Source organism: Buteo buteo, chromosome 1, assembly GCF_964188355.1.
Source record: "Buteo buteo chromosome 1, bButBut1.hap1.1, whole genome shotgun sequence".
Classification (NCBI taxonomy): domain Eukaryota; kingdom Metazoa; phylum Chordata; class Aves; order Accipitriformes; family Accipitridae; genus Buteo; species Buteo buteo.
In genome coordinates this window covers 64,730,348-64,744,596 of record NC_134171.1, presented here as the reverse complement: position 1 = coordinate 64,744,596, position 14,249 = coordinate 64,730,348, and the positions used below count along the sequence as shown (strand labels likewise).

The window sequence follows — 14,249 nt, the reverse complement described above, 5'->3', positions numbered from 1 at the left end:
CTATTTGAGCTGCTGGTAGAAGAGCCCAGTGGTTGGATTTTAAGAAGAAAATGTGGAAAAATCAACGGTGGATGAATCACTAATAATGACTAACCAACCGAGACAAAGCTGGCTATACATATGTACTAGGCAATCTATGAGTTCTGATTGACTTGCATATGTCCTGGGTCAAGGGCTTCCTATAAAGCAGTGCCTTGAATCCATGCCAGAAATGAATGCAATTAAACAACTGCTGCATGGATGGAGCTTTTACAGACCCACTGAGTAGTTTTCCTTTACTGCTGAAGTGAAAGATAAATTCTGCCTTTAAGTCCCCATGTTCCTAATGTGCATGTGTAAGGAACCTGCATAACAAGAGGCATTTGAGGCCCACGCTTGCTTGTATTCATAAAACAATGCAAGATTATCATCAAAACTAGGTTATGTGGGAAAATCTCCTGAGGAAAATCCAAAAATGAACAGTCAGTTAAGGCAAGTTAGTAGACTTACAATATTACCAGCCATATAATGACTGAAAATAAGTAAACTTAATGAGATAAGACAAGAAAAGTAAAATCAAATAGCTATGGTGAGGACTGTGTTTAGAAACAGAGATCATAACTTAGCTTCTGCCGAAAGCAACAGTGTTATTAGAATATAAACTCTAACTTTGTTTTCTGCTAAAAACAACCTTGCTTATTTAATTCACCCTGGCCTGCATCATGCATACAATACTGCAATAAAATACAGTAATGGCTCATAAACTGATACTTAAAATGAGCACTAAAGCTTCCAGAACTACAGAACAGAAGACTATGCTGTTTTCAGAAAGTGCAGTTGGCCACAGAGTGAAGGACACATGAGTATCATAACCATGGCTCAGGCTCTTGAAGCAGTTGCTCGCTCATTTCATGGGCATCCAGCACAGTATATAACATTTTTCTCTCCGTTGTTTTCCTCAGCTTCTCCTATACCCGCTCCACTCTTGAGAACTGCTGCTGGAAATAACTAGATGTCCTGAAAGGACAGAAGACATTTGATCCCATACTCTTGCCTGTCACTGTCCTGATAAATACTACTAAAAGGCTAAAAAGGGAGTGCACAGTTCCACACAACTGTTCTGGTGTTGAGGTATTTCTTGGTCCCACTGCTAGTAGGACTCTTCTTCGCTGCCTAGGGCCAGCTTTGCCATACTGTCCTTCTCTAGTCTTTGTTCCCCTCCCTGTTGTTAGCTCTTGTTGAAATGTTTCCCCTGCCCCTTTCAATACATTCCCAGTCAACCCCTAGAAATAGCACTTGACACTCTAAGAAGGGCTTTTTGTGAACAGGATTGGGAATTTATTCCCATCATAAGATAGATGTCATCCCAGGTACAAGGGTACAACATATACTTTGCAGAGCAATGCTTTCCCTTAATATACCTTCCTGCTACTAAAGAGAGATTTTTGGTTACCTGCTGGCCTTGACTGGTAAAAGACATCAATGTCAAGTGTCAAGATAGTTCTTCCCCAACCAAAAACAGAACTGGGTCATGATCCCGAGCCCATAATGGGAAGGGACTTGATATAGGCAGCTTAAATGCTGCTAATGGTGATAGCATGCTCCGAAGGACACAGAAAAATGGAGAACCAATTCCTACAGATACTGAGACACCTAGATTCTTAACACTGCAAAGGATAAGAGATTAAAAAAAATTCCATTTGAAAGACTGGAGAGATCTGCTGTCAAATACCATGTTCCAACTCTAAAATCTTCAGGTTTTAGTTAAGTTTTCAATGCTCAAACTCCTATTAAGAAAAAACTCATATTTTTGGAAACTGAGATGGATCTATCCAACTAGCTCCAGAGATGAAATATATCCATGAGAAAACATCCACTCATACAGGATAGATCAAGAACCGTTGAAAGCTTCTGAAACTTTCATGCTGAGATACTCCAAACAAAAGTATGGCACTTAAAACCCTACTAAATGAATAGCATAAAATTGTGACATTTGTTTTACAAATGTTTCCAAAAGGGACTGCTAACACTCTGGACTCAATGCAAATAGAGCATGGAGCTTCCCTTCCTTCTGAAACAGCTCCTTTCACAACTGTGTAGCAACACTGCAATTGTCTTATGCAGAAGTGGGGCAGCACTAAGTCCTCTCTCTGTAAAGGGGAGGCAGCTACCTATATCAATGACTCTAAACACTTCTATAGACACTGTTAGGCTAAAGGATCAGTATTTTTTAATTACAGTGGACAGAATTCTGTAGACAGTGAAGGTTAGACTTTGTCCTTACATGTATGCCAACTGTCTGAATTTGACCTACTACAGTATTTACAGCTCAGGTAAGGAAACAAAATGTTTGTACCTTCCAGAATTTGGTTGTCTCGATACCAAGGTGATGCTGGTTTAAACAAGTGCATGTGTATTGCAGGCTTATCTAACTGAGAGGCATAGTAGTGCTATGCCTAAAACAGTTTTGTAGTCGTTTTTTCACATCTGTTTGCTTCCAAAGTATTTGGAAGATCAAATAATACTTTGGCCACTATTGCATCGAAAGATGTATCTGCCCCTACCCCAGAAGTCTGAGCAAGACTTTTCACTATAACTTGATTTGTTGGAGAAAGCATAAATTCTTCCTTCTGTGACTATAATGTATGTTGCTTTATAAAACACATTTTCTATAAGGGTAGTTTAAAAAAGCATTCTGTCCAGGTCTAAGAGTTGTCACAGAGCAGCATCTAATGTTAAGCTGGCTGTAGCAGGAAAAAAATGTTATCTTGCAAATGAGAAATACTTTAGGTATGATTTTCAAGATTTTTAAAAATTGATTATGCCACAGGAATTGAGGTTTCGTTAGTACCTTGCATATGCATTAACTCAAGTCACCTATACTTGCTGTACTGTAGTCCAAGATGTCTAGTCTTTCAAAGCCTAAGATATTTGAACAAAGTCACTTTGATCACTGCAAAGCACATGACAAGTACCCTTTAATAAGACAGATTTAAGTTTCAGAACCTTAGCCAAAGGTTCAAAGACATGAACTCTTGGAGATGGTCTAAACTGTATACAAAACCAAAACTAGTCTGACCTGTCTTTTACATGACTACTTAGGCTAAAAAGAACATTAACACAAAGCATCACTAAAAAACTCCAACAACAACAAAGACCACCTGCTGTAATGCCAATAATACAAGATCTTATTCCACTACTTAACTGTCTTTCTGACAACTGGACCATGCTCTTGGACCTACATGTAAAACACAGCAAGACTGGCACTTTATTTCCTACCAAGAGCTAAAGCTGGAAAATGGTTAATTGCAGAAAATTAAGTTTAGTAACACTGGGTAAAATATGAAGTTGAAGACAAGTTTAATATTCGAAGCAATTAAATTTTTAATGTCTGGAATGATCTACTGAATACTTAGGATACCCTAGAAGTCACTTTTTCTTAATTCTAGCCCCTCTGATGATTTAGGATTCAAGAGATCAACTGTAGGATGATGGAGGAAAGGATGGGGGAATGGAATGATTTGAGTTGGAAGGGACCTTAAAAGATCATCTAATGCAATGCCCCAGCCATGGGCAGGGACATCTTTCACTACTAGATCAGGTTGCTCAAAGCCCCATCCAACCTGACCGTTAACACTTCCAGGGATGGGGCATCCACAAATTCTCTGGGCAACCTGTTCCAGTGCCTCACCACCCTCATAGTAAAAAGGCTTCTTCCTTATATCCAATCTAACCTACCCTCTTTCAGTTTAAAACTGTTGCCACCGGTCCTCTAACTACAGGCCTTGGTAAAAAGTCTTTCTCTGTCTTTCTTGAAAGTCCTCTTTATATACTGATAGACTGACATAAGGTCTCCTCAGAGGCTTCTCTTCTCTAGGCTGACCAACCCCAACTCTCTCAGCCTTTCTTCATAGGAGAGGTATTCCAGCCCCCCAATGATTTTTGTGGCCCTCCTCTGGACCCCCTCTAACAGGTCCATGTCTTTCTTGTGCTGCAGGCACCAGAGCTGGACACAGTACTGCAAGTGGGGTCTCAAGAGTGGAGTACAGGGGGAGAGGATCACCTCCCTCAAGCTGCTGGCCATTATTCTTTTTATGCAGTCCAAGATATGGTTGGCTTTCTGGGCTGCAAGCACACGTTGCTGCCTCACATTAAATTTAACATTCACCAGTATCCCCAAGTCCTTTACTGCAGGGCTGCTGCAAGATATGTTTTTCTTCAGTCATAATCCTGCCTCCCATGAAAGAAGTTTATGTAAACTCTTTAGTCAATTGAAATCATACATTTATGTCAAATTAATATTCTAGTATTAAAAATTGAAGATTTGGTTGCACGTCCAAAATTGGTTTTACTTAGTTTCGCACTGGAGCCTGAGGAGCAACTTCTTTTTTTATGTAGAACACAAGGCAAACTCTCTAATGCTAATTGCTCTGGCCAAGTTGGTATGCTTGCTAGCACTAGACAATCAAACAAATGATGAGTTCTAGTTCCTTCTCAAATTACTTACTCTAAGGACAATAATAAACAGGCAAATCCAAGCTTAATGACCATCACGGAAGACAAGAATTTAAATGAAAATTCAAGAATGTGCAAGTACTAAAGAGAAGAAAACGAAAGTACAAACAGATTCAGAAAAGCTGGAAATGGTGGGGAGGGGAGGATGGTGTGCTCTTACTGCCAATGCAGTGCATACTTAAGCAGTTAGTTGTTTCCAGAGGAGTAAATATCAGAATAAATTTAAGAATGTTGTGTTCTAAATTGTTATGAATCTATGGGAGCCTTAGCAGTAACAATGACAATCTCTGAACCAGATTGTAAGAGATGAAAGGAGGGAAGAGAACTGATCCTTTATCCTGTTATGTTACACTAAATCTTTTAGAAAGATAAGAAAACAGCTAAAAAGAAAATGTTTTTAGAAGTGCTAAGCCACTGAATCAAGAAGGCAAATTTCTAGCTCTGTTTCTATCGCATGATCAGCATTACACTTGGATTACTTAAGCTGCAATATTTGTTTTAGTTCTGAAAGGCAAAGTCTGTGCTGCACTTAGCTAATCAACTGGCTCTTCTTGCTTCAATCCTCAGTGCTGTCACAATTCTGTCTCTGAAAGCCACGTGGCGGACTGCAGTACAAGGATAGTACCAAGGAGAAAACAGGTAATTACAAATAGAACACTCCTAAACCAAACAATTATTTAAACTGCCCAGGTACTTGTGATAAAATGTTAATAGAGTTCCCTTACTCTGGAAAAACACTGCTAGCTGAAGATTTCAGCTCCTTATGGTGACTCAGGCAGCCCTTCTGGTTCACAAGACAGACTCTAACGTGCAATGCTGGACATGATGGATGAGAAACCAAGTCTGATGACTCTCAGGCCTACTCAAATGCTCCATGAATTCTTAACAAAACAATAAAGCTCCCCACAAATCTGAGGCACTTAAGCTGCTGGCTGAAGTCCACATAGATTCTGGCTACCACTATGTTAAAACAGACACTCAGATTGTGTCTACACTGCAAAGTAAAAGAGGGTCTAAGGTATGTTTAAGGATACCAGTCTGATACCTCTGTCCACATGACCAGCTGTGACCACAGATATTTCTGGCTCTTGCAGAGGCTAGAAGTATAATTGGATTCAAAGAGGAACAAGTAAAATTAGGATCCTACACCATGACTGTCAGAATCTGGAGGGCAGGAGGAAGCTCCTAAGAGGATAATCGCACCGTACAAAACATTTCATTATATTTCGCACCAGACTGAGTTGAAACTGGGCTGACAAACTTTGTACACAGCTCAGAATCCATGTCTGTACTGCATTTGGGAGAGCTGAGCTGGGGCCACCTGCTCCTTCCCAAGCCATCCATGCTATAGGAATAAGAATCTGAACACACGTGAAGGCATCCAGCCTTCTGCTTGTCAGTGCTCCAGAGTATAGCTTCTGCTGCAAGCACTAGGCAAACCTAGACCTGAGAAGAGGCTTAGGTTCTGCTTAGCTGGCAGTAAAGATAAATCCCAAAGAGACTGTAAGAGTCTCCTCAACTAAATTACAGAGGCTACCCACCACTCTTCATCTGAAGTCTGTGGGACACACATGATTCTTGGTTAAAGTTACACACAAACTCAACCAGCATCTAACTACCACAGTGACAAAGCCTATATAAAAGAGATGGATACTTTAATCTTGATTTATCATGAGGAGAGGATATCATTGTCATAAAAATAATATCCTTGTAACACAAGTGTTGTGGTTTCAGCCCAGCCAGTATCAAAGCACCACGCAGCTGCTCGCTCACTTCCCTCCCTGCTCCCCAGCCACGGTGGGATGAGGTGAAAATATAAAGAAAAGCTCGTGGGTCGAGATAAGGGCTGGGAGGGATCACCCACTCACCACTTACGGTCACGGGCAAAAGACAGGCTCAACTTGGGGAAGAAACAAAATCAATTTAATTTACTACCAATCAAATCAAAACAAGGATATCAGGAAGTAAAACCAAACCTTAAAACACCTTCCCCCACCCCTCCCTCCTTCCCGGCTCAGCTCCACTCCCAGTTCTCTCCAACTACTCCCTCCAGCAGCGCAGGGGAACAGGGGATGGGGGTTGTGGTCAGCTCCCCACACCTTGTCTCTGCTGCTCCTTCCTCCTCAGGGGGAGGACTCCTCACTCCTCCCCTGCTCCACCGTGGGGTCCCTCCCATGGGAGACAGTCCCTCACGAACATCTCCAACGTGAGTCCTTTCTGTGGGCTGCAGTTCCTCACAAACTTCCCTGGCGTAGGTCCTTTCCGTGGGCTGATCTTCAGTCACACACTGCTCCAACACAAGCTTTCCCATGGAGTTGTGGCCATCCTCGGGGCATCTGCTCCCCCGCTCCCCTCCATGGGCTGGGGGGACACAGCCTGCCGTCTCACCAGGGGCTGCAGGGGCATCCCCTCCTCCGGGCGCACCTCCTCCCCTCCTTCTGAACTGACCTCGGTGTCTGCAGAGCGGTTCCTCTCACATTCCAATCCCACTACTCACTGCAGGTTCCCCTTCTTAAATCTGCTCTCCCAGAGGTGCTACCACTGTCACTGATGGGCTCAGCCTGGGCCAGAGACGGGTCCAACTTGGAGCCGGGGAAGCTTCCAGCAGCTTCTCACAGGAGCCACCCCTGCGGCCCCTCCCCTGCTACCAAAAAAACCCACCACACAAACCCATAACACACAAGCATATAAACCCCCTGAAATGAGCTCACCTGGAATCCTTTCGTACTCTTGCTTTTTCAAAGGAAAACATAGCTTGCCTGTCCAAACCATACAGCCATGTTGTCGGCTCTGCAGATACACCTTCCTTTGCTCCTCTCCTCCTATCGGCAGAGACTTGAATCCTTGAAGTCACTTTAAATGGAGAAGGCTGAAGAGAGTGCTCTCCTTGAGTGCTAACAACATCCTGCAGCTTGTTCAACTGTATACACTTGCTCTGAAGTTCCTTGGTGAGTTCTTCTATGACCTTAGTCTGCACAGCCAGCTGTTCCTGAAGCTCAACAACACGACTTTGACCCTCTTGCAACTTTTGATTTTTTCTCGTCAGCTCCTTTTCCAGTTCAAGCACCCTGCTGCAAAGAACATCAGCTTGCCCATTGATTACATTGATGCCTGGACCTGGGTCCTTCAAAAACTTATGGTTGCTAGCACAGCCAATAGAGAGGTTTGCTACGTGTCTATCTGGCCGCCTCAGACGCTTGGGTTTCACTGATCCATTCCCCATTTTGTCCAGATACCTAGGTGAGAAAATAAATTTGCAGTTTTATTTCATTCCCCAACAGGAAGAAAAAAAAAATTCATGGAATGGAAAGTAATGAATTTAGTAATTAATGGGCAGCTGAATTTCAGATATACAACTATAGTAAACATAGTCAATTGCTTTCATCCTTTCCAGTCCTGAAAGTCAGAGTAGTAAAGGGGTAGGTAGGTTGGTGGATAGAAAGGGGATAGTAAAGGGGTAGGTAGGTAGAAGAGGTAGGTAGCTTGGTGGATACAAAGCAAAAGGTCTGATGCCTACCACTTCTTTTTTGCGAGTTGAAGAAGAGATGTGTAAGCTCCTATCAGCCTAACAAAGACAAAACAAACAGCAGGAAGGAGAAAAGCTTGGCGCTCTACTGCTGAAACAAGAAGATTGTTAGAAGCAAAAAAAAAGTTGGGTCACTTCCCTGTTGAGGAATAATTATTGAGTACATAGACTAATTTAACCAGTGGGTGCATATCTGCCTGGCATAAAGGGTATGTGATTATTAAGCATATGTGTTAATAATAATTAAAAACCCCCAACTTTAAGGGTTATGACTGTAAAAGAACAGTCATACTGATCAGAACAGGGGTCTGGCTAGCTTGTAAATTGTCTCCAACCATGGCCATAAGGAGATGCCCAGGAAAGGGTATCAACAGGATGAACATATGGGCTGCTTGACTGAAATACTGTCTGAAATTTCATATTTCCTGAGCCTGATATGCTTTATTTAATCCTCAGTGGGTCTCTAATCCTAGTACTTGTCTCATCCCTTCTAACCCCTGTAAGCTTCATATCTGCAGACCCTGACAGGACCCTAGCAAGGAGTTGCACAGGTCTCCTTCTTGCATGAAGAACTACCTCCTTTGTTTGTTTCTTCCCGTACAAAACCAGGGATATCAAAGTTAGGAAAAGCCAGTTTCAGAAAGACTTATCTCTATTAACCTTTTCTATGCTGTTTTTTAAATTTCCGTCCTACCTCTCTGCTTGAACATAAGCCTGAATTATCTCCCAGAATGACAACTACCAGCTTACTCAGTCCTTTCTCATACAGACATCACTCCAAAAGTTTGACCAACCTTGCTATCTTTTGCTGATGACAAATTCAGGGCAGCACAGATTTAGACCTGATTTATTCCTACGAAGAGCAGGCACCTGGCGCTGTTTCTGCAGCTCTCTTAATCGTTTAAAACTGGCTCATGTTTATTTGTTAGTGTAACAGCAGCTACTGCTGTCAATTACCTCTTATGGTGAATTACCCCTTTCCATTGTCTAATCATGAAAAGTGACCAGGAAAAAAAAAAAGAGCTTGGACTCCTGTCAGAACACCTATGCTCCAAGCAGTTGCTGCAACTAGCAGCCTTCAGTAGATTTGCAGTGACCCACCTTCTTCCCTGGACACTGTCTTTGGCATATTGTATTGTATCATTTTAAGAGGAGCAAGGAGGAAGTGCCTGCTGCTTAGGTCACACTGTATTAAATGCACAAGTTGAGGGGGGAAAAATTAACATGTTGCTTTTGGGAGTCTAGCGTTCAACAATCACTAACCCACTGTACCCCAGCACTAGTCTTGGGGAGCAATGCCTGCCTATAAATCCCATCTGTGAGCCACAACAGTGCCAGGTTACAGTTTGGTTTAGTTCAAGCCTAAGGAGGCTTCCACCACAAGAGAAGGAATGACCTTAGGGCTGTGTTGTCTGGGCCTTAGCACCACATAGAGCTTTTCCCAAAACCCTTGCTCAGGCTCTTTGTGAATCTTGTTCAATTGTAACCTGCTATTGCAGAAGACCACAGCACAGGAAATACCTGCCTCAGATGAAACAGAAAATTGTTTCCTTGGACTCTGATTTTTGCCTCATCAATAAGCTATTTTAATAAGTTATATAAAAGTACTGGCGCACTAACCAGGCAATCATGCTGCTATTGTGATCAGTCATCAGTAGGCCCAAAGCAGCTGTTGGTCTGCCTCATGAATGAAGTACAACTTTTTCAGGTTGAATCCCAAGTGATGTAGCTTAAGCTAATCTCTCTTACCATTTCATTGGAATCAGGTAAGAACATGCCCCTGACAAGGTACACTGATCAGACAACAATAAATAAATTGGGAAGCTTCAGCAATTTGCTTTTACTGGCTAGTATAACCATACTTTTAACAGACGCACAATTCTGTTCTGGTTTGCAGCCTTCAGTGGGTTAGAATTGAAATACTTGACAAGGTAGCTCACATTGCAAATCTAGTTTTCCTTAAAACGGTTTTGCTTATTGTGACTTCGCACAATATTCTTCTTTTGCCCCAATTTCCTGGATGCATTTTGACAGCTGGTGCTTCAGCTCGATAACAGGGTAGTATGTCAGAAATAAAGGTAAATCTGTACTGCACAGGAGTATTTAAAGAAATTGCACAGCAAGGTACCAAATCAAATAACTCTGAAGAAGGACCTGCGTGTCACTGCATATGGCTTAACCAAAGATCGTAGCTCAGCATGCAACCATATTTAAAAAAAACCCCAAACAACAAACCAACAACCAACCCCAAACAACAAACCAACAACCAACCTAAACTAAATGTTACAACATCTAGCGTAAAAATGGAGGTTACAGGAAATATGTCATCACACACAATATGGGGGCAGCCTCTGCTATTAAATGCAGTGGCAGTCAGCACATTTCAAAAAAAAGTATATCACAGACATTTTACAATGACCTTTACAAAAGGATAGGGTGACTGCCCCAAGGCACAGAAGAACCTATTTAGATGGCATCCAGAAAAGGAACAGGTTTACTGTATGAAGAGGTGATGATCAAAGTTCATAATACAACTGCACTGGAGTGAAAACATTAGGAACGTCTGTCTTCCTGTTGTATATGCACAATTAATTGTCAGTGCGCAATGGAACACGCAGTCAGATCTGACAGAGCCCTGTGTTATCGGCAACTAGTATAGGAAACTCGCAGCCCAGTATGTAGCAGGACTCAAGAAAAGACTGATAGGTAATTCAGCATTACAGCAGTTAATTCTAACAGAATACTTAAAACCTTATGCTTCCAAGGTCTGGCCAACCTTCACCCATAAGTAATAAGACAAAAAAGCAAAACCAGAGCACGCTCTGCGTTCACTACAGGGCACCTCACATGCTTTTTTTCGAGGGGTCTGCCACTAGCCGAGACGTGGCCGGGATCCGGGCGGACCCGAAACCCACGCAGGAGAGAAGAGGATGCCCGGGCTCCCCACCCGGCGCGGGCTGCTCAGGGGATTCAGCGCAAGTGGGCGCCGAGTGCCCGGGCCGCGCTCCCCAGAAACCGGGTCCACCTCAGGGCCGCGGGGTGCCGGTGCCGCCGCGCCTAGCCCCGCCGGAGCCCGGCGTCACCCCGGGGAGGCCGCAGCTCCTCCAGGCACCCCAGCCGCCGCGGCGCCGGCCCGGCCTCCCCAGGTCCCCGCACGCACCCACCGGCAGGGGCCGGTACCTCGGTCCCGGTCCCGGGGGGCTGCCCTCACCTGCGCGCTCGGCTGGGCCCGGGGCCCCCAGACAGGACGGGGCCGGGCGGCGGCGGAGACGGACGGACGCTCCCGCACTCAGCGCGGAGCCGGGGCGGGCGGAAACGCCGCTGCTCGCCGCCCGTCACGGGCAGCCGGGAGCGGAGCGGAGCGGAGAGGAGGGGAGGGGAGGCGGGGGCGGCCGCGCCCGCCCGCCCGCCCGTCCGTCCCTCCCTCGGCGGTACGGGGGCTGCGGGGGCGCTGGGCTGTCCCCCGCCCGGGGAAAGGCAGGGGCTTGCAGGGCGTAGGGAGCCTCCGGTGCGATGTGCAGGCTCGGCAGGGAGGCGGATGCCCCGTCCCAGGCGGGCAGGGTCCGGAGCCGCAGGGACAAGCCGGGCTGCTCAGCCCATTCCGCTTGGCAGAGAGGTAAAGGCAGGGCCCAGCTCGGGCCATGCTAAGAAGCGCTTGTCCTGCTTGCTTTCCCCTGCCCTTCGGAGAGGTCCTGGCGTGACTATCGGGCACACGAGCGGAGCTGCAGCAGAGAGCCTGCAGCTCTTGTTCTCCCAAACTGACCCCCAGGCACCACTGCGCAGCACTCCTGCAAGGCATCTTCTCGCGTCCCAAGGTCTGTCCTCACTCGGGCTCAGGCACCGTGGCTTGCCCCAGAACAGAGCGTTGCCTTTGTGTTCAACACCGACTCTCGGTAAAGTACGGGTTTCACAAGGGCCATTCTCTCCTGGCGCGTATCTTTATGGGGATTCAAAACAGCTGTCTTCAAATCAAGGATTGTTAGACCCAAACAGCCTGCCAGACCATGAGTGAAAGGATTTTACAGCAGCCAAAAAGCTGCATGCACAACTCTCCTACTCATGCTGTCAAGCAGACTTGGTCTAGCCCCAACCTGTAGCCTCTAGGACACCAGCTCTCCGATTTTGTCCTCTGCACTTACCCTCTCCTTTTGAGACTGTCTTCACATTAAGCCCAAATTCTTTCTTGTCCCATTCACAAACTTAAAATTACTGATCAAAAGTGCCAGCACTGGAGGAGAAATACCAAACATGATCTCTAAGTCTTTGCTGGTATCCCTCCCATGTGCAATTCCTGGCAGCCCCACTAGTGAAAAATGTTTACAAATGCATGTCTATTAAATACTCCAGGCAACTCCATCACGTGCACCGATGCCAGTTTGCCTACCTATAAATCCTCCTTTGGCTTCTACAGACCTCAGTGTTCAGCGTGGCTTCCACAGTCGCTGCCCACAGCTGGGATGAAGCAGCTCACATAAACTCTAACAGGACCAGACTGAGAATGGCTGTGCATTCTTTTACTTACCATGGAGTTCTCAATTACAAAAGACAAAATTATAAATAAATGTTGGCCACATACATTTCAAAGACTTCTCAATACCTCAAAAAACAAATGTTACAGCGGTCAGAGAAGCACGTGATGAGAAAACATGTCCCAGCAACTGCTTAGGCCTCTGAAAGTGAGCTGCTCTGGGAAGCAGCAATTCAGTCAGATTCCCTGGAGCATGAGGCGGTTTGTCAGCACCCTCTTTTCCTGTTGCAAAGCTCCGTAAGAAATGCAGTCAGGAGTCTGGAGGCTGCTCCCTAATTACACTACACCAGGGCTGTACCGGGTCTTGCTTTTTGTTGGTAAAGTGAAACCAGGTAAAAAGTACCCCCAATTTGCCTACCAGGAGCCTTCAGAAATTGCTTTCTTACCAGCAGCCTGATAATCAGAAAGTACACAGCTACAGTGGATATATCCTCTCATTTAAACTCCTGGATAATAAGCATTACAGCTGAGCTATTGTTGATGCAGGTTTAAGGACAAGGCCCATTTCCACTGCAGTCAAAGGGTAAATTTTCATTTAACTTGTTACAGATTTTTTGGTACTGTTCATGGCATGTAAGTTACATTGTTAGAAAACTGTTCCATTTTCAAAAACCCACTGGAGATACTACTACAGATTCTAACAGCAGTCTGGAACCTAAAAGATATGAATGGTTCACACATTAAGGATGTTACCAACTAAGATTTCTAACAAGGAAAACCTGGGTAACAAAGCACATCTGAAAGAATTAAACTGAGATTTTGTGGAAAAAACCAACCAACCAAACAACGATGTAATACTCAGCACTCTATCCTCTGCTTTCATCTCAAATGCACAAAGAAACAGCCCTGCAGTAAGATTTTTAAAAGTGAGCAGCAAAAATTGAGCTTTTAATAAATTGAGACCTATGTCATGTATCAGCTGCAGTGACAGCCTCAGAGCAATCCCGAACACAATTCTGCACATGCTGCAGCTGGGGTGCTGGGCGCAGGCACATTGATTTCACAGTGTCGCATGGTTCCAACATCGCGGCAAAGCCTACCCAAGGCAAAACATACTGAGGGCAGGACTGTGAAAGAAACTGTCTTGGGGCTGTGTCAGGAAGGAGGTAGGAATGTTGACTGTTTGCACAGCACATAAGCTTTTGTAGGAATCTGACCAGGAACACGTTTGTGCACAGCTACATTATCACCAGGCTCAGTCGAGATGAAGGTCCTACTATGCTTGTTGCTGCACAGGCATAGAATAAACAGCAGTTCCTATTTTAAGAGTTTACAATTACAATAGACAAGGTGACCAAGGAGGATGGAAGGACAGTCCCATACAGAGAAAGAACTAAGGTGCCCAAGATCACACAGAAATGACTTGCAGATATCTGAACAGAACTTGGTGTTGGGGCTCTGAGGGCACTAATAAGGCTTAATGGCCCAATCAACCCCTCCTGGGGCCTCCACCTACACCCATGGGCCCAGGAGCTCTTTTTAAGCTCAGCCTGGAGGTTTTAGTTCTTATCTCATGTACGGTGGTAGAGTAGTAGTCATCTCCAGCTTAGCTTAGAAAACTTGCTGCTTGTTTAGGTTTTATTGTGAGTTGGTTTGTATTTGGGTGTTTTGTCCCTTTGAGCAGGTTAGTATGAGTGCACTACAGCCCAGGATTTGTGGTTAGACACTGTATTGTGACATTACCTGCTTATAGGTGACTCG

The 14,249-nt window shown here is 44.8% G+C and overlaps 1 protein-coding gene across 1 annotated transcript in view; it reads right to left on the bottom strand.

Moving 5' to 3' along the window:
• The window catches only part of PRKG2 (protein kinase cGMP-dependent 2), a 38,747-nt gene extending 27,430 nt beyond the window's left edge, over positions 1–11,317 (bottom strand). The window contains exons 1-2 of the mRNA XM_075033593.1: positions 11,232–11,317; positions 7,206–7,730 (exon numbers count right to left, since the gene is read on the bottom strand). Coding sequence (XP_074889694.1) covers positions 7,206–7,717 — 512 coding nt within the window. The 5' untranslated portion in view covers positions 7,718–7,730; positions 11,232–11,317. The remainder of the gene's footprint in view (positions 1–7,205; positions 7,731–11,231) is intronic.
• Between the last annotated feature and the right edge of the window lie 2,932 nt (positions 11,318–14,249).